The sequence below is a fragment of the Delphinapterus leucas genome, chromosome 1 (genome assembly GCF_059928025.1).
Source record: "Delphinapterus leucas isolate spDelLeu-1000000601 "Yukka" chromosome 1, BTC_Dleu_Yukka2, whole genome shotgun sequence".
In the NCBI taxonomy this organism is placed as follows: Eukaryota; Metazoa; Chordata; class Mammalia; order Artiodactyla; family Monodontidae; genus Delphinapterus; species Delphinapterus leucas.
Genome location: NC_143129.1, coordinates 74,210,324 through 74,234,014, shown reverse-complemented (window position 1 = coordinate 74,234,014; position 23,691 = coordinate 74,210,324). Strand labels below are relative to the sequence as shown.

The window sequence follows — 23,691 nt, the reverse complement described above, 5'->3', positions numbered from 1 at the left end:
ATATGTTATTGTCTACTTCAAGATACATTTAGTGACGGGGAGAGGTATGCAAGGATTAAGAAGTGTCTGGTAGAGGCCCTGAGGATGTGAGGCCATGGATGTAAAATGGACTCAGAATCAGTTTGAAGAGTCTTAGTTGAGGCTCCACGTTTGTTGTTCAACGGAGTAAGCAGAGAACTAGGATTTAAAAATCATTTTGGGAAGTGAAAAGTCACTCTGGGACAAGTTCTGATTATCCCAAATTCCTTTGTAACAGTATCACCAAACACTTATCACTTTTTTTTTTTTTTTTTTTTGGCGGTACGCAGGCCTCTCACTGCTATGGCCTCTCCCACTGCGGAGCACAGGCTCCGGATGCACAGGCTCAGCGGCCATGGCTCACGGGCCTAGCTGCTCTGCGGCATATGGGATCTTCCCGGACCGGGGCACAGAACCCGTGTCCCCTGCATCGGCAGGCGGACTCCCAACCACTGCGCCACCAGGGAAGCCCTACCACTTTTCTTTAAATCTGAACATCATTTGCACAAAACTGTACTTTTAAGAATCTTAGTTTTTTTTCATTCCATTATTCAAAGCTCAGAGACCTCAAAGTCATATTTTCAGTTTATTGACTCTTAGCTTCCAGGTTTTACAAATAAAATACTTTATTAGCTTCTTTTATGGAATAATCTCAGAGTGTTTATTAATCTCATTGAGACAATAATCTCATTGTCTATCTAGAGAGAGAAACTGAGGCCCAGAGTCTTGATCAAGTCTGCATGGTGATCGGGAGCAGCTCCCAGACCAAGGACAGGCAGCCCAAGTGTACGCTGTTCCAGACTTTGTGGCTGGTGGTCAGCTGTCTGAGATAGGTACTAGATGTCCTGTCCTGACTTTCTGCCTTTGGCTTTTATTACCCAATTGCAGCAAAGAGCGAGACACCTCACTGGACTGGCATTATCCATTTCATCTGCTACACCACAGAGATGGAAAGCTATTCCAAGCAGCTCTCTGTTCTGAGCCTGTGTCTCCCACAGAGCAGGCTAAGTGCTTGGGAAGCCTCACTTCCTTATCTTTTTCGCGGGTAGATGTGGGAGAAACATCACCAGGGAGTCGATCCGAGAAGAGTACAGATGTGTAAATGTCACAAGAAACTTGGGACTTGGGACCAAGTTCAGTGTTTATTTTGGCTCCTCCGTATTCCTTCAGAAAGTCCCTTCACTGGATCTGTGGTGTCAGCTCTCTGGAAGTGTCACGCTGGCATATACTGTGATGGAGCTTGATTCCTGGGGGGCGAAAGAGAACAAGTCTGTGGGTGGAGGGACCAGCACTAGGTTCACAGGCTACAAATGGAAGCAGTGATGCTTAGAAAAAGGAAAGCATCTCAAGAATCATGTAGCATTGCAGCTTGCTCAGGGTCTGCCACAGCTGGGTATTGCTAGAGGTAGCACTCAGCTTCCCAGACTGCCTGCTCGCCCACAAGATGGGTTACAGCTCCCTTCAAGCATACGCATGTCATCAGGGAGACTAGGAGACCTGTCCCAGTCATCTGAGGACCTGCACTCAGTTTAGAGAAGCCAAAAGAGTTCTAAATTACTGAGCTCTAAAAAGGGGGGGATTAATGAGACCCAAAGGGAGAAGAAAGAAGTGGTTCCTGCAAGAGAGGGATGGGGAAGAGATGAAGATTGTGGGCAAAGACTTCTCACAGGGAGAGGAGATTCAAGAGTCTGAGACAGAAAGAGACAGGAATGAGGGAATTTAGGTGGTTTTGCTGTAAAATGTGAAATATACCGAGTGCTGTGTTTCTTCCCCAAGAAAACATCATTAAAAATCTCCATGATTTAAAGCTTTTAAAGTCAGATTTATGTTTTTACTTCCCTTTGGATAGGAGAGTGGTCTGTGAATACACCTCAAGATAAAGGTGAGGCATCCTCCCAAGCATTGCTGAGTATGTGTTCAGTAGGAGCTTTGAGGAAAATGGGTAAATGTAGGCATTTCTGTGGCCTTTTGATCCTCCATTGTCTCCTAAAATGCTTTATTTAATAGGGTCCAACTAAAGCCAAGATTTTAGCCCAGAATTTACTTTTGTTTGTTTAGTAAAAGGAAAGATTCCTGTCAAGTAAACTTCATCCATGCTGATCTTGCAATGGGGTAGAACAGGCGGGCCATGTGTCATACTCTCTTCTAGGCTTTACACCTATGCAGAGTTCTACTCCTAAATGTTCTGATTAAACAGGGATGAATGGAGACTAGGCATGAGCATTTTTACAAAGCTCCCCTGGCAATTCTGTTATGCAGCTGGACTGGAGAACTCCTGGACTCAAGGTGCGATTCCTGAACTTAAATGTGCATCAGGATCACCAGGAGGATGTTGTTTTTTAACGTGTAAGATGCCTGGTTACCCACCATAGACATTCTGATTGAACAGAATCCTAGGTAGAAGGTCCCGGGAGCCTTTATTTTTAACAAATATGCTGGTTGATTCTGACGTGACAGCTCTCAGAGAAAGCCTGGTGAGCAGAGACCCCATGTAAGCAGCCACGAGGGGTTTCCCAGAAGCCCTGCAACTGAGGCTGCAGAGGCCCCTTGCTACCTGCTTGCAAGGGCCTACGTCCTCCATTTCAGCTCTACACAGGTTCCACCCTTTCCCCTCCTCCACCTATTCCCTCTCTACAGAGAGGAGGCACAGAGCAATGCCTCACCTGGACAGGCTCTGGCACAGGCTCTGTGGCAGCAACGTAAATGGTGGTGCAGGGGTCCTGAGCTGGCAGAGAGTCAGGTTTCTTCTGAACAGACTACAGGGGAAGCAAAGACAGCAGGAGGTTAGCTGAGCAGCAAGTTATTTCCCATTCAACTTTCCCCATGGAGAAGCGTAGCGTCAAGAAATTTTGAGTTAGAAAGCTCCTTGGAGTCATTTGGTCCAGCCTCCTTCCCAGGTGAAAATTCTCCCCCAAGTTCCCTGGAACTCAATTCTCTGGGTTTTGCTCAGACTCCCCAAGTGACATCTTGGAGCTCACAGCCTTGTGAAGCAGCCTGATTCATCACCATCGCTTCCCAGATGTTTTAAACATCTTCCTCACAGTGAACTGAAATTGGTGTGGTTCTTACATAGGCAGCTGAAGGGAACGCGATTTTTATAGTATTTTAGTCTCACTCATATCACCCACAACATGGAAGTCCTGGTATTACTCCCTCTAATATGGTTTCTCATCAACTCTCTTTCCTGTCCAAACATTGAACTTCATAATAACCACACATGTGCGAGTGTGTATAAGTTTACCAAGTCCTTCACATATATCTTCCCATTTGTCTCACAACCACTCTTTATGTTAAAGACTGTTACTCACATTTTACAGACGAAGAGGCTAAAGCCCAGAAAGATTTAGTACTTTCTTAATGTGAACATGCAAGAAGTATCAAAGCCAGGATTTTAACTTAAAATATCTTTTAACTTAAAGCGCATGTATTTTCCATTATACTGTTCTTCTTTTGTTACCCCAACTTATAATGACCTCTCCTTTACCTAAATTCCTCAGGTACCTAAAGTCTAATTCACACATTACGGCACTTAACTGTACACTGTATTTAAGACACTCTGATATATTTACACATCGCTTCTCCAAACAGACCATCAATTCCTTGAGAAATAGCCTATTTTTTCTTTGCATTCCCCATGTAACAGTGCTAGGCACATAAAAACCTTCAGCTGATGTTTGTTAATGTTACTTAGAATGAATTAAATCCACAATACCAGGACGAAGTCAGTGTAGGCATAAATTGAGACCCTGTCCCTCTAAGATGGAGACGACATATCTTATGCCTGGAAAGTCATCTTTTCAACACACTTGGGGGCACTGGTGTAGGATAATGCTATTCTCTGTCTTTCCTGGACATAGAACAAGCCTTAAAACAGAAGCACATGGGTTATAATGGGAGAGAACTTGGAATCTTGTCATCTGGTGGAAGAGATAAGGAATTGGAAAACTTTACTGGAGGAAAGAAGATTCAAGGTGAGACATGATCTTTCTCTTCATATATCTGATGGGTTGCCATGCAGAAGAGGAATTACATTTGTTCTGTACAGTCTGTCAGCTTTAAACCAAGGTTGGAATTTTTAGGGTAATATTTTGGTTCAATATAATAAGATCTTTCTAATAGTAAGAAGTGCTCAAATGTGGGATGAATTACCTTGAGAGGCAGTGAATTTCCCATTACTGGAAGTGCTTGGGGTAGAGCAGGGCTTCTCACACTTTAATGTGCATATGAATTACCTGAAAATCTTGTTAGAAGTCTGGTTCTATTTCAGAAGATCTGAGGTGGGGCCTGACTTTTTGCATTTCTAATTAGGTCCCAGGTAATGCTTTTAATAAAAGGTCCTTTTAGTAAAAAGGCTCTTTTAGTAAAAAGGTCCTTTTAGTAAAAAGGAGCTAGCCAGCACTTTGGAAGTAATGTAGCAAAAGATAATTCAAGGAGTGATAGGATAAAATGAAAGAAGATCTAAATAAAGGATATATCATTTTGTGAATTGAAAGACTCAATAGGAAAACATATATGGTCTTCTGAAATTGATCAATGCCGTTCTAATTAAAATTCTAGCAGGATTTTTACAAACTGAATCTAAAATATATAGATGAAAATGCAAAGGATCAAAAATGGCCAAGAACTTGAAGAACAAGAACAAGTAAAAAGATTTGTTTTACCAGATATCAAACTTGTAATAAATCTGCAATCACAGATTTGTTAAGACAGTATGGTTCTGGTGCAATTGTAAAGAAATAAACCAATGGAGCAGAATAGAGAACTTCAAAATAGATCCACACACAGATGGACCCTTGATTTATAATGAGGTGGCACTGCAGTGAGGCAAGGACAGTTTTTAAATATAAATAGTCAATAGGATATCCATATGGGAAAAAATAAAACTTGACCCATCTCACACCACACTCAAAAAATCATTTTCAGGTGCATAGCAGATATAAGTTGAAAAGATAAACCATACAGTTTTTAGAAGATGATAGAAGAATATCTTCATACCTGGGAGTAAAGAAAGATTTCTTAACTGGAATACAAAAAGTGTTATCTTTTTATAACACAAAGGAAGAGATGATGAAATTGTTCTACACTAAAATTGAGAACTTTCCTTTATCAGAATGTATCTTTGAGAAATTGCAGAGGCAAGCCACAAGATGGGTGAAGGTATTTGCTAAAATATAACTGCTAAAAACGTTTAAAGGCCTTATAATAATCCCACCCAAAACAGACTGAAATGCAAGGGAAAATTGGCCAGAGATTTAACAGTCACTTTAAGAAAGAGGATATTTATACAGCCAATAAACATATGAAATATTGTTCAACTTTCTTAATAATTAGAGGAATGCAAAATAGAACTATAAAAAGACACATCCAAAAGAATGACTAAAATTTAAAAGACCAATAACACCAAATTTTGATTAGAATGTGTAGCAACTGAAACTCTTGTATGTAGTTGCAAAAAAGTAAATTGGTACACCCACTTTGAAAAACAGTTTGGCCTTATCTAATCAATTTGAGGATATGCATACTCTATGACTTAGCAATTCTACATTTAGATATATCCCCAACAAAAATATGTGCACATATCTACCAAGAAGCACACATATGAATATGAATGGCTGCAATTTTCATAATAGCTTCAGACTGGAAATAACACAAATGTCCATCAGTAGTCAACTGGAAAAATAAACTCTTGTATGTGTATACATTGATATTCCATAAAGCAATGAATATGAATGCATTATATCTAAGCTCAAAGACATGCTTGAATCTCATAAAAGGTAATATCGAGCAAAATAAACTGTACACAGGAGGAAAAATGCTATAAGAGTCCATTTTTATAAAGTCCAAAGGGGGGGAAAAAAAAGAGTAAACTATATTTTCAGAAAGTAAGGATAGGGAATCTTTGGGGAGGAGAGAGAAGATAGTGATTATGAGGCACACCAGGAGGTCTCTGGGGGTGGGGACAATGTTCTGTTCCTTGATCTGGGTGGTAGTTTTATGGTCCTAGAAGACTCAATACTGAAAGATATAATTTCTCCTCAAATAGATCTGCAGATTCAATGTAATCCTAATAGGATTTTTCCCCTTTCTGTGATACTTGAGAAGCTGATTCGAAAATACATATGCAAGTACAAGGGGACATAATAGCCAAAAGCTCTTGAAGAAAAACAAGCTGGGGGGACTTGCTTTACTAGGTGTCAAGATGGGGTAATTCATTGAGCTGACATTTATACATTGTGCACTTTTTGGTAGGGATGTCATACTTTACAGTAAAAAGAGGGGTGCTAGCAACATGGGATAGAATAGATAGGGAAGGCACCATGGTTAAGTTGAACCTGATTACCTAAATATGTATATGCAAAAGAGGTTGCTCTTGGGACTCATATATTTAAATGGAGTTTGGTTCTCAACGGTGGTCATGGCCTGTGTAATACACCCTCCAGGCCACTAGGGGACAGCAGAAAGAAGGGCTTCGTCCAAGAGTTTATCTCTGGTTATCAGAAATGCATTTACTGTCATCTGATGCAATTTTTCAAGGTGCTAATCAAAGCTGTCTTTACCTTCACATCTTTTACTCAAGAATTTGCCTTCCCCTACACCCTGAATGGCCGTATTCTGGCCTATACATCGCCTAGAATTGCCTTCATGCCTGAAAAACTATAATATCTTCATATCTAGCCATCATTCTTTAGCCTCCCTCTTACTTCTAACTTATCTGCTCCTCAACTTCATCATGACTCTAGTTTTTTAAATCCATCTCTTCTGTTTCAGCCCAACCATCACTCCGTCACAGTTTTGCTTTCATCTGCTGCCTACATATCATCTTCCATCTCACCAACCACTCTCTAGGCAGAATCCTCAAGATCTTCCTTCCTTGTCTCTTTGATGTTTGCAAACTCTTAAGCTTGGATCAGACCAACATGTCACACAATAGCCTTTCTCAATCTTCCCCTCTCTCCTCAAGCTGGCACCCTCTTCCATAGAGAAGGAAAGAGTTTGATAACAGAGAACCATAGACTCCTAGAATGCCAGAGCTGGAAGGAGTCATACATCACGTGTTTCTAGCTTCCTCAATTTTTCCTACGAAGAAACAGATGACCAGAAAATTACCCAGTGGTTCCCATTATTTCAAATAATAAATAGTCCCATCTAACACCTAAGTTAATGTCCTTTTAGAGAGCTCTTGTTCTTGACTTCTGCTTTCTTAATTTCCTCTGCTTCAGAACCCACGTAGAACCATGAATGTCAGACATGCAAAGTGAACTGAATGGCCAGGGATTCCATGGGAAACATGACAGGTCCACCCCAGACAAAGACAGTATAGGACTTACACCTGATTTCTGGACTTGGGCATAGATAGTAAGGCTTTTTGCTTCCATTGTTGGCTGGTAATTGTCTGTTTTACCTGGGGAAAAGAAACCATAGTGGTTATCTCCCTCTGGTCCCCAGCATGAACCCTCTGCTCAGACCTGCCTGGTCTTTACCCCCCATTGCACACCCACCTTCCCCAGAAGTACCACAGGAACAAAGCACTGAGTCCCAAACCCCGTGTACATTTGTCATATGACATTAGGTTAGTTACTTGATCTCTCTTGGCCTATTTCCCTATCTGTAAAATGGGATTGAAATACCTGCCTCACAGGGCTGTTGTGATGATTACATGAGATATTACTTGTAAAGTGTATAGAACAGTGCCTGGCACATAGTGTTAGGTGCAATTGTTAGGTGTAATTGATATGCCATTCAATTATTTTGATCTCTATTGTTTGATGTATATATCTGATCTCCTAATAGAATTCTAAGTTCTTTAGGGGCAGGGCAAGTTATTTATACCTCTTTTGAATTCTTCAGCTCATAGCATGTTGTTTCATTCACAGCTTTCTCACCTCCCTGTTTCTGAGGGACGGTGTATGTGTAGGTGGAAGGGGTGTAAGAGGGATGATCTGCCTGGGACTATTTGGAATAAAGCTGCAATGTCATTCTAATGCCTACCATCTTTTTTTGCTCAGAGCCTAGGGTCTCTGGAAATTAATATGTTGCAGAACATTTAAATTTTTAACCAGTTTTTAAATTTTTTCTTTTTAAATTATAGGAATAATTCATTCTTGTTACAAAAATTTAAATAATAGAGAGTAAAAAGTATGTCCTCCTTCCCCCATTAACCAGTACAATTTCATTCTCAGAAGTAATTGCTTTTAACAGTTTCATGTATATCCTTCCAGATCAGCTCTGTACAATAGAACGTCATCTTCGATGATGGAAATGTTCCATATTTGCAGTCTACTATGGTAGCTGCAAGCCACAAGTCACTACTGAGCACTTGAACTGCGGCTAATGCAACCGAGAAACTGAATTTTAAATTGTTTTTAATTCTATGAAGAAGAATGTATATATATGTATAACTGAATCACTTTGCTATACAGCAGAAATTAACACAACATGGTACATCAACTATACTTCAATAAAATTATTTAAAATTGTGTTTAATTCTAATTAATTTAAATTTAAACAGCCACACGTGGCTGATGACTACCGTATTAGACGGTGCAGTTCTGGACACTTGCTATACTTATACAGATATTTCTTCTGCAAATGCAGTCATTCCATACACTTCTCTGTAACTTGACCCTTTCACTTAAAATGTGTTGAGGACATTTTCCATGCTAGTGCAGTAGACCTATCTCATTCTTTCTAATGTTTTGTGGTATTCTTTGGATATATCATGTAGCAGTGAGAAGGATGGAGGGTAAAAAACAGATGGGAACAGGGAGGCCTGTTTTGGGACTATTGCAAAGTCCAGGCAAAAACAATGGAGACTTGATTCAGAGGAAATTACGTGAAGTCTTTAGGGTAGACTTATTTTAACACCAATTAATTTATTCTCTTAAAAATCTAGGAGCATGTCTCTGAGGGAATAGCACTTAGGAGAGGTATATTTTTATTTGGAAGGGAAAGGCCTTGTATGTATGTACGTGATGAAGGTGGTGGAAGGTGCTGCATGAGGGTGTGACACTTGGGAAGGAAATGATGGGCAGCTGCTGGGAAGCTCAAAGAATTCAAAGAAGCCAACGTATGGTTTTCCTGTGCATGTGTGGGCATGGAGTACCTGCCTGGTGGTTCCAACTTCACTTTTTTGGTCAGGGTTGATAACTGGCTGAGGATGCGTGTGGGGGGGGGATAGGGAGGGAGGATAGGGTTTGGGGTAATCAGAGGAGATAACAGAGGGGGCACAAGTTAGTTCTGTGACATACATCCTTCGGTTCAAAACCATGAATGTTTGCACAGTTAGAAGCCCCCACTCAGCACTGTCCTAGGTGTTGTAGGGGAACAAATAGTGTAGAGAACAGACCTCGGTCCTTAAGGACTTTCAGTCTTTCAGGTCAGCTCAAGCTGAAAATTACAATTGAGAGGAAAGTCCTAAAGGGTCAAAGAGATGGAAAAGGCAAGGCTGAATGTTGCTTCTCAAAAAGACCACTGGACCAAGATAATTCAGTCTCATGCTTTTCTTCCCCAATGCAGAAACAGGTTTTCAGGAGCCAGCTCAACTCTAGTCACTGAGGCCTTAAGATCTAATGAAAAAGGTCTTGACCTTAGAATTGGGGCATCCACCTTCTAGCCCTCATTAGCTGTGCATCATTGGACAACATGTCATCTCAATGGGTCTCTTCTCTTACCATAACTGTAAAATGAAGGCATAGTCGGTCTAATATCCTTTTCAGCTGTCATCTGAGGCATAAAGTTGTCTTATGTTACCCTAACCTCAAGTACTTTAAATCTGTTCTAGGTGCTCTTCCCAGATCCTTCCAGCGCTGCCCTCTGCTGGCAATAGAGATTAAATATTGATGCTTACATTAAGAGATTAGTCTTTCTGTGTGTGTGTGTGTGTGTGTGTGTGTGTGTGTGTGTGTATCCATCTATTTATCCATCTCTCATCCATCATCTATCCATGGAAGCCATCGTGTTCAGTGCTTTCAGTATATTGACTTATGGATCCCCACATCAATACCATGAAGTACATAATATTATCCCCATTTTGCAGATTTGTTTGCCTTTCGTTTGATCACAGAGCTTGTCAGTGGCAAAGTCCGCATTTGAATGCTAAAAATCTATGTTCTTATCTAGTGTGTCTCCTGGACACGAAATTTCCAGAGAGTCCATCTGAAAACCTTCAGAGTCAGGCTGCATTCTGGAGGTGACACCAATAGAAGTTGGCAACAGAATCTCTTGAGCAAAGTCTTATGGGGGTACAGCAATTAAGTATAAGCTTTTCCCACAGACTTAAGGCAGGGTTCTATATGTTCCTGGCTTACAAGGAATACACGGTGATTAGAAACAAGGATGGGTACGTGTTTGGGAAAAGTAGTAAAGAATTGTAGTGGGGTGGGGAGCGCTATTCCCTTCAGAGACAACCATGTGATGAGCAGGATGTAGTCGAGGAAAGAGTGCAGGTTAGGATCCCAGGACCTTCACTAGCCGGGTTAATGCAGGTATGTTAATCTCAGTTTTCTCATCGCTGGTATTTCACTGCTTCCTTATTGTCTAAGACAAATGTGGCTGCCCTGGCCCATCCCCATAGACTCTCATCGTGATTTCTGTCTGCATTGCCGCACTCCCCCCACTCCTCCCCAGCTACCTCTTAAATGGAGGAAACGAGACAAAGTAGGCGGCTTGCTATGACCTAGATTTTTTTACATAAGCAAAACCAACATCAGAGTGCTGAGACAGGGCTTTTCCAAGAAGGTTATATGTGGAGAACACTGATCTACTTGAGAATGAGATCGGCCATCAGATCTGTGGTGTGAGGATCAAGCTCTATTCTCCCCATGGGAAGACCAGCCCAGGGATCTGTCCTGATCGTGGGGCAGGACCTTCTGATGCTAATGTGAGTGGGTGGTGGGTAGTGTGGCTGAGGGGAGCACACTGCCCAGGATATTGAATCATAGGACAACTTGGAGGGGAGGCCAGGAGATACTAACTCTAGGCATTGAAACTGCAAGGGAGTAATTGGGCCCTAATTGTTTCAGTCTACCCTGGGTAACTTTCCGTAACTATTTAGTTTGGCTTTAAGTGACCTCATGAATTGCACACTTGTCCAAGGTGAGTCAGAATTTGTGCTAAAATGGTAGTAAAGTGTGTTCTCTCTGCTGTCTTCTGATAAGCTGTGGGCCTTCCTAGAGGAACACGCCCTGGTAGTTGGGACACATAGTTGCAGTTCTGATTCCCTCACCAATCAGCTGGGTGACTTTGCAGGAGTCAGCCTCTCTGTGCCTTGGTTACCCCATTGCTAAGTCACATAGAAACAACTATACCCTCCTTTTCTCAGAGGGATATTGTAAGCATAAAAGGAAATTTTAGGAACTTCCCTGGTGGCACAGGGGTTAAGAATCCGTCCGCCAAGGCAGGGGACATGGGTTCGAGCCCTGGTCTGGGAAGATCCCACATGTCGTGGAGCAACTAAGGCTGCATGCCACAACTATTGAGCCTGCACTCTACAGCCCGTGAGCCACAACTACTGAAGTCCACACGCCTAGAGCCTGTGCTCCACAACAAGAAAAGCCACCGCAATGAGGAGCCCGCACATCGCAACGAAGAGTAACCCCCGCTCGCCGCAACTAGAGAAAGCCCGTGTGCACAGCAACGAAGACCCAATGGAGCCAAAAATAAATAAAATAATTAATTAAAAAAAAGAAATTATAGAAAGGTTTCAACCCTTGGGTAAAAGCATCCTTTTTATTATTAGTCAGTAGTTATAACTTTTCTGTTGAACAAGATTCAAGGGTCCTCTGTATTCTGCTCCTAGTGAATATTTTAAGCTTCTTATCTGGATCCCTTCAGCACCCTGTACGCACCTCTGCTGCAGTGTTAGTCATATATACTGAATTTAAATTATCTGTGTCATGTCTCCCATATGAAATACCTGTGGTTCATCTATCTTTTTATCCCCACAGCCTAGTGTGGCGGGATCAAGCAAGACATGTTGAATGAAACTGAATTGAACAAGGTCCCAGGATATGTTTATGTAGTGTTTTTGCAAAGACGTTGCCTGCAGAAAGCCACAGTGGTGAGAGCAAAGGCTTGTGGGGAGAGGTCCCCTGCTTGCCACAGGGAGTCTGATAAGAATCTATTGTCACCTACCTCTTCTTCTCAACAGTAGTATTACCACTTGCAGAATCATGATGACACCAACGATGACCCCTAAGAAGAGCCCAGCATACAGTGCCCATTGTCTTGATTCTGAAAAAAAAGTCAAAGGGCAGTCTCAAAAGTGCTGTGAGTTTAAAAACATCCCATGCAGAAGTGGGGAGACCTAGCCTCATGTTTTCTGTCTACATTCTTCCTCAAGGGAGACATTCGATCTTATGGTTTTAGAGATCAGCTTTAGACCACTGAAGAGTTCCAGGTCTGTTTTCTTATCCCGATTTCTCTCACTACTTTTGACTTTCATACTCCTAATTTCTTTAAAGATTCTTCTATTCAAATGTTTTATTTTTCACTTCACTTTAGACAGTCTACCACATGACTAAAATTAAACTTATCTTTGTTTTTTCTAAGTCAACTTCTCTGCTCAGTTTCTCTGTTTTTAAATTTCTAATGTGTTCTGTATCCATTTTGGTAGAAAGAGCATGATGGCTGCATGTGCTGTCCCCATACTCCCACACCATTCTCATGAGACACTGGGAGGAAGGAGGATCTACTTATGTTTTTTTTTTAAATAAACATAATAGTGCTATTATTGTCCTTCCATGCAAATAACTGTATTGAACCCACTAGACCTGAACTGAAAGAAAGGCATGTAGTTTTACTCTGAATCAGTCCTGTGTTTAATATTAGCACTAGAGTACATCACCCAGGCTAAAAATCAGAGAGTCAGTTTTCATTTTTTCTTCTTTGCTCCCTTTACCAAATCCTTCTGAACCAGGAGCAGCACTTTGGAAAACAGTGGACGAGACCTCTTACCCCAGTAAATAAGACGTTTAGCTCAATAAGATAATAACAGACAACTATTGAGCATTTACAATGGGCCAGGCATTTTTTTTTTTTTAGTGTATCTTGTTTAGTAGTGTATTTAATCCTCACAAAAATCCTATGAGGTAGATACTCTTCTTACTCCCATTTTATGGATAAGGAAGCTGGCACAGAGATCCTCAAGAACTAGAGGTTGGTCTAGGAGTAGAAACATGGCTGAATACTGAAGACAGACTTCTTGGAGAGTCAGGGAGACTTATGGGCTTGGGGTAAGATACACCAGGATAATTAACGGTGAGGGACAACCCGAAGCACCACTAGGGTTCTAAGTAATAGCATGTACCTTCTAAATACCAGGAGGTAACATTAATGTGTAAAGGTAACTCATAAGGATGGTTGTGGAATCAGCCTGCTTGTTGTTGAACTTATGATGGATTTGCTGGGAAGAAACTGAAAGGAAGAAATAGGTAGGGTACAAAGGGGTAGAGTGCTTGCAGACACAATTCAGATGTTTACAGAGTTAACCAAAGATACAGACTGAAGTCTCAACAAATTGATGAAAACGCACCCCACCAAGATCCAAGTGGGCCTTCAGCCTGACAGATAACCAGAGGTTGCCTCCTGGGTTTGAAGATATTCTCTTTTTCTTTCTAGGCTTTTCACACATCGTCATCCCAGGGAATCTCACTGAACTGGTTTTGTAAAGATCTTGACGAAAGAGTCTCTTCCCAGAATTAAACATGTTTTAACCCTGCCAGACACCAACTTCAGCAGTCATTTGACCCCTGATCAAAAAAGCTAGGGGGCAAGCAGAGAGCTGTAGTAAGACTCCTGGATTTATATAAAGAATGAAATATGAGCACAAAATCACTGCTGAGGCTAGAATTGCCCTGTGAGCAGCTGTACCCTGAGTAACCACTCTGAATGGCTTATGCTTGCTGAGAACTCACTTCACAGGTGTGTGTGTGTGCGTGTGTGTGTTTTGTCCAAGAAACAGCGAGAGACTGTTTATTCAGATTGATGTTGCCAACACCAGAAACCCATGGAGAACGCTTTCAGATCCTGAGATAAAGAAGCAGAGCCAGAAGCCTAAGTACCACCAGGTTTCATCAGCCCATGGAAGTGACCCAGGAAATAGTTATAGTAGCACTTAGTATTTCAAGACTGTTTCCTCTTTTTTCTTCCTTCATGTATTTTGAGACCTTCTAAAACAACAGTTAAGAACAAACTCTGCAACTATTTAAGTCATTTTAAAAAATACTAGTTCTCTCAAATTTCATTCAGATAAAAATAAAATAAAACCAACAAGGTGGTGCATCTAAAACTAGAAAATAGCAAAATAAATAAATACATAGATACATACATAAAATAAAATTAGGAAATAGCAGATGACATAAGTGCATCTGTAACACTTCTGCCAAGTGAGACTTTTTCCTGGTGCTGACAGCTCAGCCGCCCACCTACTCACATAAACTAAAGACGATGGGGACATATAACTGGCCCAGGGGACACAATGACACCAGCCCTCTCTTTCTTTTCAGGGTCTCAGGAGGCTGAAAGCTATGTGTTCCACTTGTCCTATGACGTACATGACCAGCTTCGGCCAGTCCAGCCAGATCTGAGAGGCAACCTGGCCACAGTCCTGAAAGATATTTCAGAAGTCCAAGTTTTCTCCTAGTCTTTGGATACAAAGTAATATGAATCTACTGGAGGATTTAAGTTACAGGACCATAGGCTTTTGTAACCTTAAAGGAACTGTAGTGCTTATCTCACCCAGCTCACTAATTTTATGTTGAGGAAACTGAGACTCAGACAAGTGTACCTAGAGTCACAGAAGAAGGTGATGGTCGAGCCAGGTGACATAAGACCTACAGAATTTATAGTTTGTGTTTTAGCCTGTGGTGGTGAGGCCTCCACATGGAAAGCAGCAGAAGGCTGGGTTGCCTGGGAGACCTCGTGAGTCAAAGGCCCTCTGAGGTGCCAACTAGTCCCTTCACCATCTTCCATCCAACACCCGTGCATATGCTCGGTCCTCTATTCTCCCTCCCGCTGCACCTTCAGCGGTGCCCCCGCCGCCACTGCCGAGTCCTGACCCCCCAGGCCAATCTTACTTCCTCTGTGTGACTTTTCCTGACCATTCCAGCTCCCGTTCTTCCCTCCCCCTTGGACTCTGAAGCACCTTGGTTTATGCCCTACATCTTAGAATTATGTCTGCTGTGGAGACTATTCTCAGTGAGAGCATTTGGAGCCAGACAGATGGATTCAAATTCTGGGTCTAGCACTTGATAGCTCTGCGACCTCAGATAGGCTGCTCCTACTCTCTGGGGCCCCTGTTTCCTCATCTCCAAAATGAACATAAAAGTATTCAGTTCACAGAGTTGTTCTGATGAACCAATGAAATAATGTATGGAAAGTGCTCAGAGCAGTGCCTGCAATCCAGCATGTGGTGAATAAATGTCAACTCCACTTGCCTCAGTTCTCTAACCAGCTGCTGGGGTCTTGGAGGCCAGAGACCACCTCTTTACCTCTTTTGCAGCTCTCTTACTACTTGACACATAGAGGTCCTTGGTAAATTCTTGCTGGTTGATTATAAGGACAGGAGATAGGTTTGATCTCAAGTCCAGAGGGGTCCCTGAACATCAGTAAAGGATGGATGCTTCAGTACCATCGTGTCATTTGCTTATGACTTAATTTCTCTATCTGTCTACCAGGTCCAACTATTTCTACACTTGGTGATCATCTTTTTGGTGCTCTTATTCAATTATGATATGTAAATGGAAACTAAATGTCAGAGACTCTAGGCTGTCAGGAATTTGGGTAAATATGGACAAAATGCTACTTTTACAGCTTGGTGGGGTCAGGCTGCCCATGATTCCTGTAATTTCTGGGAATAACTTCCTCGTGGTCCTCTGGGTTTTCTCTCCTGCAGCTCTACTTGTTCTAGTCTCAGCTGTCCTGGGTGCAAGGTACAGTGCCTTCATCAGTTTCTACAAAAAACAAAACAAAACAAAACCAAAAAACCTACACTAAGAGTTTTGTGGGTTCAAATCCTCTAGTGTAGATTTGAAAGGTCACAAGGAGCAGATTCCATCATGAGCCAGGCAGCTTCCCACCCTCTGACAGGCTCAGACCCTCTCTTTCTCTTCCTGTATCTGCACAAGCAACATTTCCCCCCATTATAATACAGAACTATCTAACCTACAGCTGGATTCTTAGGGGGAGGGGTCTCACCTTCTGCAGTCTAGCATTTGTGAAGCTACTATCCTAAACAAACTCTGTTGCCTTCCAAAGAGGAATTCTAGTAGCAGTTTCCTTAATATGACCATGTTTTTCTACCTAGTAGCTTCTGAGTCCTATCTAGATTGTAAACTCCTTGAAGGTAGATGCTGTACCTTATGCTTCATATGCATTACCCTTTCCACATGACACAGGGTAGGGCAGGAGGGCACTCAATATAACTGTGATGAACTAAGTTAATTTAGAGGCAGTAGAATGAAGCTTGGAGAATTCTGTCATGCCCCTTTTGTTGAGAATTATCAGAGCACTAAGTATGAGAAAGTCTGGGAAGGAATGCAGAGTCACCTTCTGAATGGCCCAAGGCAGGAGTAGAAGGGAACAAGCAATGACCTATTTGGCATGTGTTTTATTATAACAAAATGGAACCAGGAAGAAGGTGTGCAACTCTGCTCTCAGCACCATCTGTGCTCCTATTTCAAACCACCATTTCCTGTGGCAGAATCTCCAGCTCTCCTTCTTTTTGCTCAGTCATGTAGTGAGGCCCCTCAGGATGGCAATGCTCGAAAATCAGGCCAATATTGTTCTGGAGTCCACAGGTCCCATTCTTCGTCCACAAAAAAATGTTATCTTAACATTCTTAAACAGGAGGTTTGGGACTTTTTCTCCCCTGGAGCCTCTTAGAGGTAGCTGAGCAGGCTGGTTGAGAACTCCAGTACATTTTATGAAGAGTTCTTTGCACAAGTCTCCACCCCTGGTCTTCTATTAGATTGGCTGTGGTTTAAACCTGATAACTTGGCACATAGACATGCATCCAAGGAAAATGCTGAAGGGCCTTTTTTATCTCTGAAAGTCTGCTGCCACAGAAACACAAAAGCTCCTCTCTCTCAAGTTCCCAAACCTTTATTCTTTAAGGCAGGTAAAGAAGAAAATAAAAAGAATCTGAGAAACAAATGTAGCTCACCCCAGGAGTTACTGAGATGCTAACGTAACCGTCTGAGAGTGCCAGATCTCTTTCCTGCCTTTCATGTGGTTCTGTCAGAAAGGCCGCCTGCCTGGAGCACATCAACTTGAAGAGTCAACCATCTTCGAGAGACATCTTTTTGTTGGTGGAAGTTTCCTCTCAGAATTGTTAGTGGGGGAAGGGTGGTCCTAAACCATACCATACACTAATTTAAGATCTGGGACCATCGAGGTAAAAATTATTACAGAGTTCACAGCTTCCAGAAAAATCCCTTACAACTGCCTATCCTACCCAGCACTGTGTTGCAGGGGCTACTAGTTGTGCCTCCAGGGGCATTTTCATTCTCCCACGACAATGCAAGTCTTGTCCAGTCACATGGCTGCCCAACTAAGGATTACATTTCTCAGCATCCTGTGTAGCAGGTGTGGCCACGTGACAAGGCTCTGGTCCATGAGAAGTGTCCAGGTTCCATCCTTCCAAGATTGTTGCCATGCTTCCTGGATTGGGAGTACCAGGGAGAAGGACCTGCTCTGTGCATGGAACAGCTAGGTGACTCTGTAACAATGGGAGCTCCCTTTTGATGAAATGGCCTTGTTAGAAAGGGGGAGCCCCCAGAACATACTGGCAGGTGTCAGCTTTTCTTTCCTTCCACTGAGCTAACCCAGACTTGCTGAGCCAACTTTTTGCTAATCTGCAGAAAGGGGTCCTCTTTTCAAGATGAGCTTCCAGGGGTATTCCCTTTGAGTTGGGCTATTTAAGGTTTAGTATTACTCATTCTTGCACAGAGAGAACTATTTCAGAACATGGTCATGAAGGACGGCAGCATGTCACACACTGTCCAGTGCCGACCCACATCGACATGCGCTGCATGACCTAGGAGAATGCTTGGTAGCACCCTTGGAAATGGACTTTGCAGTAAAGAGGCATCATAACAATAGACATGAAGGTGTTTCTTGCTGTAAAACACTGAGATAACAGTTGGAATAAAGATTTGTATATGATGGAGAGCCTAGACAGTTGTTAGAAAGAAAAGATTTTGAGGAACAGGGAATTCCCTGGCAGTCCAGTTGTTAAGATTCCACGCTTCCACTGCAGGGGGCCCTAGTTCCATCCCTTGTTGGAGAACTAGGATCCCACAAGCCATGCAGTGTGGCCAAAAAATGAATGAATAAATAAATAAAATAAAAAGAGATTTACCTTTAAAAAGAAAGAAAAGATTTTGAGAAACGAATATGTTCTTTTGCTGTTCATTTTGAGTCCTGATGAGAAGCAGTGCTGACATCATGTCTCATTTGCTCTCATCACATCATTAACCACTTTGAGTTTTTCATTAATGAAAGTGAAAAATATCTTAAAATCACTGTCCTCATTATAGATGGTGAAGTGACCTCTAATAAACCCTCACACCCCACCACTTCAGCCCAAGGCTGGGTTTTCCCTTGAACGGAGTCTTTGTTAAACAAACAGCCACTGCTCTGGTTCAGGTCTCATCATCCCTTGATGGGTGACTGAAATAATGGGCCCGCCTCATAACTAGTTTCTCTTTCTTCTGCCTCTTCCCCACCCCAATCTATTCTCCACACCACTGAATTTTCTCTCTGAAATGCAAAGCTGATCGTGTTACTCCTCTACATAAAACTATCTATTAGTTCCCATCAGGATACTATAGGATAATACAGAACAAGACCCAGTTATATCTGCCTTTTCCTTTTCCTGGAATGTCTTTCTTTTATCTGCTTGGGTAATTCCTACTTGTTCTTCAAAACTTTGTTTATGTCACATCCTCTGTGATGCTCTTTCTGATTCCCTGAGACAGTGTCAATCATCCCCTCCTCTTGCTTAACTTGCACGTACTTCTGTTTTGCACCTGTTGCATTACCAGACCTGGGATAATTAGTTATTTTTAGAACTATTCCTTCCTTAAGGGCAAGGACTGTGTCTTTTTTTGTCTTTGTGTTCTCGGCACCTAACACAATGTTGGAACATAGTAGAACCTCAGTAAATGTTTTGTCTAACTAAGCACAGTATTTTAAAAATTAGTGACATTCATTTGCAAACACGAATCAATGAACTAACAAAACTCTGTTTTCCATATTTAGGCAACCTGGTTTACTGTGAACGGCATGCCACAAACTAGCTGTGTGATTTGTTTCTGACATGCTGTGGTTCCCCATCCCTGGAGGCAGGGGAGGGGATCTTTATTTGTGTTACGGGTTGAATGTGTTTCCCCCAAAATTCATATGTTGAAGTCCTTAGAATGTGACCTTATTTGGAGACTGGGTCTTTACAGAGGTGATCAAGTTAAAATGAGGTCATTAGGGTGAACCCAAATTTAGTCTTACTGGTGTCCTTATAAGAAGAAGAAATCTGGACACGCAAAGAGATGCTACGGGTGAGATATACACATAGAGGGAAGACAACGTGAAGAGACATAAGGAGAAGACAGCTATCTCCAAGCCAAGGAGAGAGGCTTAGAACAGATCCTTCCCTCACAGCCCTCAGAAGGAACCAACCCTGCCGACACCTTACTTTTGGACTTCTAGCCTCCAGAACTGTGAGACAATAAATTTTGGTTATATAAGCCACTCAGTTTATGGAATCTTTTTACAACACCCCGAGCAAACTAATATACCTTGGTAGCGCTTTATTAGCATTTCTTATTCAGGTACATACACACTGAATCATAGAATATTTACTCTGGAAAGAATGTCACTAGCTCACCATTTTCATTTCACATGTAATGAAACAGAGGCACAAGAAAGTGCAGTGGCTGCTGGGTATTTGTCTTAATGCCTGAGCTGAGGTCCTGACAGGGCTTTCCCATGGTGCCATGTTTCCGCTTCTTCTTTTCCTTCCCCATCTCACAAAAGCCTGCTCCATACCCAGTAAATCTGGTCACACTAGGGCATACTTGGTCCTCAAAGTGGCTTAGATGCGTAAGAGCATTTTTTTTTTTTTTTTAGTTTTGGCTGCACTGCACGGCATGCGGGATCTTAGTTCCCTGATCAGGGATCGAACTCGCGCCTCCTGCAGTGGAAGTACAGAGTCTTAACCACTGGACCGCCAGGGAAGTACCTTTACATGTTTCTTTCTTTTTGAAAAAAATTAATTTATTAATTTATTTATTTTTGACTGCGTTGGGTCTTCGTTGCTATGCGCAGGTTTTCTCTAGTTGTGGCGAGCGGGGGCTACTCTTTGTTGCGGTGCGCGGGCTTCTCATTGCGGTGACTTCTCTTGTTGCGGAGCACGGGCTCTAGGCACGTGGGTTTCAGTAGTTGTGGCGCATGGGCTTAGTTGCTCCGCAGCATGTGGGATCTTCCCAGACCAGGGCTTGAACCCGTGTCACCTGCCTGTTAGCAGGCAGATTCTTAACCACTGCGCCACCAGGGAGTCCCTATATGTTTCTTAAGAATGTCCTGAGCTAAGTGCCCCTAGGCGAAGCTTTATGGCCAAGACTTTGGAAAACATTGATTAAATTCTCATTAAACTATATTGAGGAGCATGAAGAGAATTATTCCTCTTTTCTGAGGTGGGTCAGGGTAAAACATTTGGTGCCCTGTCTTTACTCTAAGAGGGTTGCTATGACCAGAGAAGGCTGTGCAGGGGTAAGGGCTACTACTTCTTCAGCCCTGAGGGAAATACACACATTTTTATTATGATTTATAAGGCATTTAAAAAGTGTATTATCTGTTCCACTAGCACCTATGAGGATCTCAGAATCAGACAGCTCAGCTCTGCCCCTTGCACTGTGTGTGACCTTTCCATATCTTTGTTTCCTCATCTGTAAGGTGGGGATACTAATACTATTTGGTTGCTGGGAGGATTAAATGAGATGCCACATACTGACACATAGTAAACAATTAAGACCTTTCAGCTGTTAGTATTTTAGATGAAGAATCTAAGTCTTAGACAGGTTAAGTGGCTTATCCTTGTGAGTAAAAAGGGTAATATTGGATCTAGGACAACTGGGGCCACATTCTTTAAACTCTGCACTCATGCAAGACTGCTTTCTTGATCCCACCGGCACATTCTGAATAGCTGTGGGCAGAGAGAGAGGTCTGAACTGGGGGAGGAGCCTGTGAATGTGGCTTGTGTGCAAGGTGGGCAAGCAGACAGACACACTGAGTGGGTGGACAGGTGGCCAACTCTGCCATGAATGGCTGGGGGAGGAAACAGGCAGTTGGTTAGGCTCACCAACGAGCTCTCAGATGAAGAGACCAGGTAGATTTTCCCAGCAGTCCCTCTGGAATACCTCAGGGGAGTCGCTGACTGGACGTGCTATGCTGAAGGGCATGACCTGGCTGCGTTCCCCTGTCCCTGGATCCTTGGTCACCTGGAAAAGCCGTCCACGTATACACCAAGTCTACTGTGGGCAGGAGTCCCCTTGGAATGACTCTTGTTTCCCCCCAGTGGTTGCGGAGGGAAGAATGTCAGAGCACAGGTAATACCTTGCAGGGCCAGCACCCTGGTTCTTCTGTCCCTGAGCCTACCTGAGGCATGGACACAAGATCGATTAATGAAAAGGCTCAGTGGTCTATCCTGTTTCCAATCTCAAGTGGTTAGTTGAGCTTACTTAATCAGCCCTTCGTTCCTTTTGATAACAGAATAACGATGCTTTATCTTTCCAGAGAAAGATCAGTCAGAAGATCTAGGTTTAGGTGCTGACTCTACCATCTATAAGCTGAAGAAACTTGAGGAGGGTACTTACATGCTATGAGCTTAAACTTCCTAATTTGTGAAATGAAGATGATGACATTTATCTGATAAGACCATTGTGAGGATCAAAGGAGATCATACAGTTGAAAGCGCTTTGCCAATAATAAAGTGCTCTATGACTTATCATTTTCCCAGACTTCACAGTCTAGGTCTTAGTCAGAGAACTGACTACCCTGGCCCTCTGACCTGCTATGGGATTCACAGTACATTTCATGAAATGTGGCCCTTTATTACATCCTGCTTTTCATTATTGAGCACATGTTTCATGTCTTATCTTTATAACATGTTGACGGAGAGCAGCATGTTATATCTATTCCCAATTTTCTACAGCATAGGTGATTGATAAATTGATAAATAGATAAATAGATTGATAAATTCTTACTGATGGTGTAGAACCATCCCACCATTGGTAGAGCATGGACTTGGGAGTCAGGACCTGCCACCTGCACTCCCTCACCCGGCCAGCCTTTCAGGTTGGTGCCACGGCAGGAGGGGAGAGGAAGGATCATAACTTGAGACCTGGGCTCCGGGTCTGGCTCCATCGTTTCTCATTGGTTTCTTCAACTCTGAACTGAGCATAATGCCACCCTGGTCACTATGAACAGTAACCACTCACTGAATGCACATGGGAGGCTTTTACAAACTATAGAGAAAATATAAAGTGTTGTTCCCAAGGTGAAGACCATGGCTATGGAAGAAGAGCAATTGGTCCAGGTGGGGACTGAGCCCATATCGTTAATGTGGCACACTAGCCACCACAAGGGCACTCACCTGAGGAACCGAGGCTGCATCTGGACCACGGGATGAAGGTCTGAGAGCCATTGCTGATGGGGTTGCTCACGGTGCAGATGTAGATGTTGTTGGCATCCTGAGGGCCAAGGGTGAGATACAGGAGGTGGGAGTTCTTGGTGGGGCTCAGCAGGGCGCCGCGCGCCTCCTCACTCCAGTTGTAAGCTACATGGTCTCCCTTCTCCACCATGCAGGCCAGCATCAGGCTACAGTTCCCGTTCTCCTGGCTGGAGTTCAACACCTTAATTTCCGGAGTGGAGACCTGCTCTGTCAGGAGGAGGAGGAAGGCAGCCATCACTGAAATGAATCCTCTGGAATGCTGACTTAACCTTCTTGTTAGAAGAAAATGCAACCTAATGGCATCTTTCCCCCCACCCCGCCGTGGATCTGTAGTGTGATTTATTTCTGTGGGGACCTACTGCTTCGCACCATCCCTCTCTCATATGCCCCTCCCCCATACTTCTTTCCAGGATCACCTTGGGATAAAATAGAGAAGAAAAAATTGTCTTTTAGTTCCCCCCAACCAGTACTGTTAGGGCTCCCCTTGCCTTTCTGTTGTTCCTCATCTAGGTTGCTCTTCTGTATTCTACCCGTGGAGTTTGCTGTCAGCTAACTCCCCTGTGGGTTTTAACTGTCCTTGGCTAAATTATTACCTTCCAGATCGAAAAGAATGACTTTTTACTGGTGAGATTTCATCTATACTCTGTATGTGTGTGTGTGTGTGTGTGTGTGTGTGTTATAGCAAGTGCTTTACGGTGTCTGAAATTGGGATAGCCACAGGCCTCACCAACTTATCTCACTCTAATGCTGTGAAATAGACAAAGTAAAAGGGAAAGTCTTATTTATTCAGTGCATACTACAGGACAAGCATAACGCTAGATTTCACATTTGTAATATTTTTTAATCTTTTCAACAACTTTCTCAACAATTATGAACCTAGTTATAATTATTCCCATTTTATAAATGAGGAAACTGAGACCCAGAGAGGTGGAGTGTCTTACATAATG

The 23,691-nt window shown here is 42.7% G+C and overlaps 1 protein-coding gene across 5 annotated transcripts in view; it reads right to left on the bottom strand.

The window, feature by feature from the left end:
- Window positions 1-590: 590 nt before the first annotated feature.
- Window positions 591-23,691, bottom strand: part of SLAMF1 (signaling lymphocytic activation molecule family member 1) — a 32,832-nt gene continuing 9,731 nt past the window's right edge. For 2 of the 5 annotated variants that reach the window (XM_022559514.3, XM_089912718.1), the window contains exons 3-7: window positions 22,667-22,951; window positions 12,151-12,249; window positions 7,347-7,420; window positions 2,682-2,774; window positions 591-1,265 (exon numbers count right to left, since the gene is read on the bottom strand). In XM_022559514.3, coding sequence (XP_022415222.1) covers window positions 1,215-1,265; window positions 2,682-2,774; window positions 7,347-7,420; window positions 12,151-12,249; window positions 22,667-22,951 — 602 coding nt within the window. In that variant the 3' untranslated portion in view covers window positions 591-1,214. The remainder of the gene's footprint in view (window positions 1,266-2,681; window positions 2,775-7,346; window positions 7,421-12,150; window positions 12,250-22,666; window positions 22,952-23,691) is intronic. The other 3 variants (XR_002642738.3, XM_022559515.3, XM_022559518.3) reach the window with 3 other exon arrangements.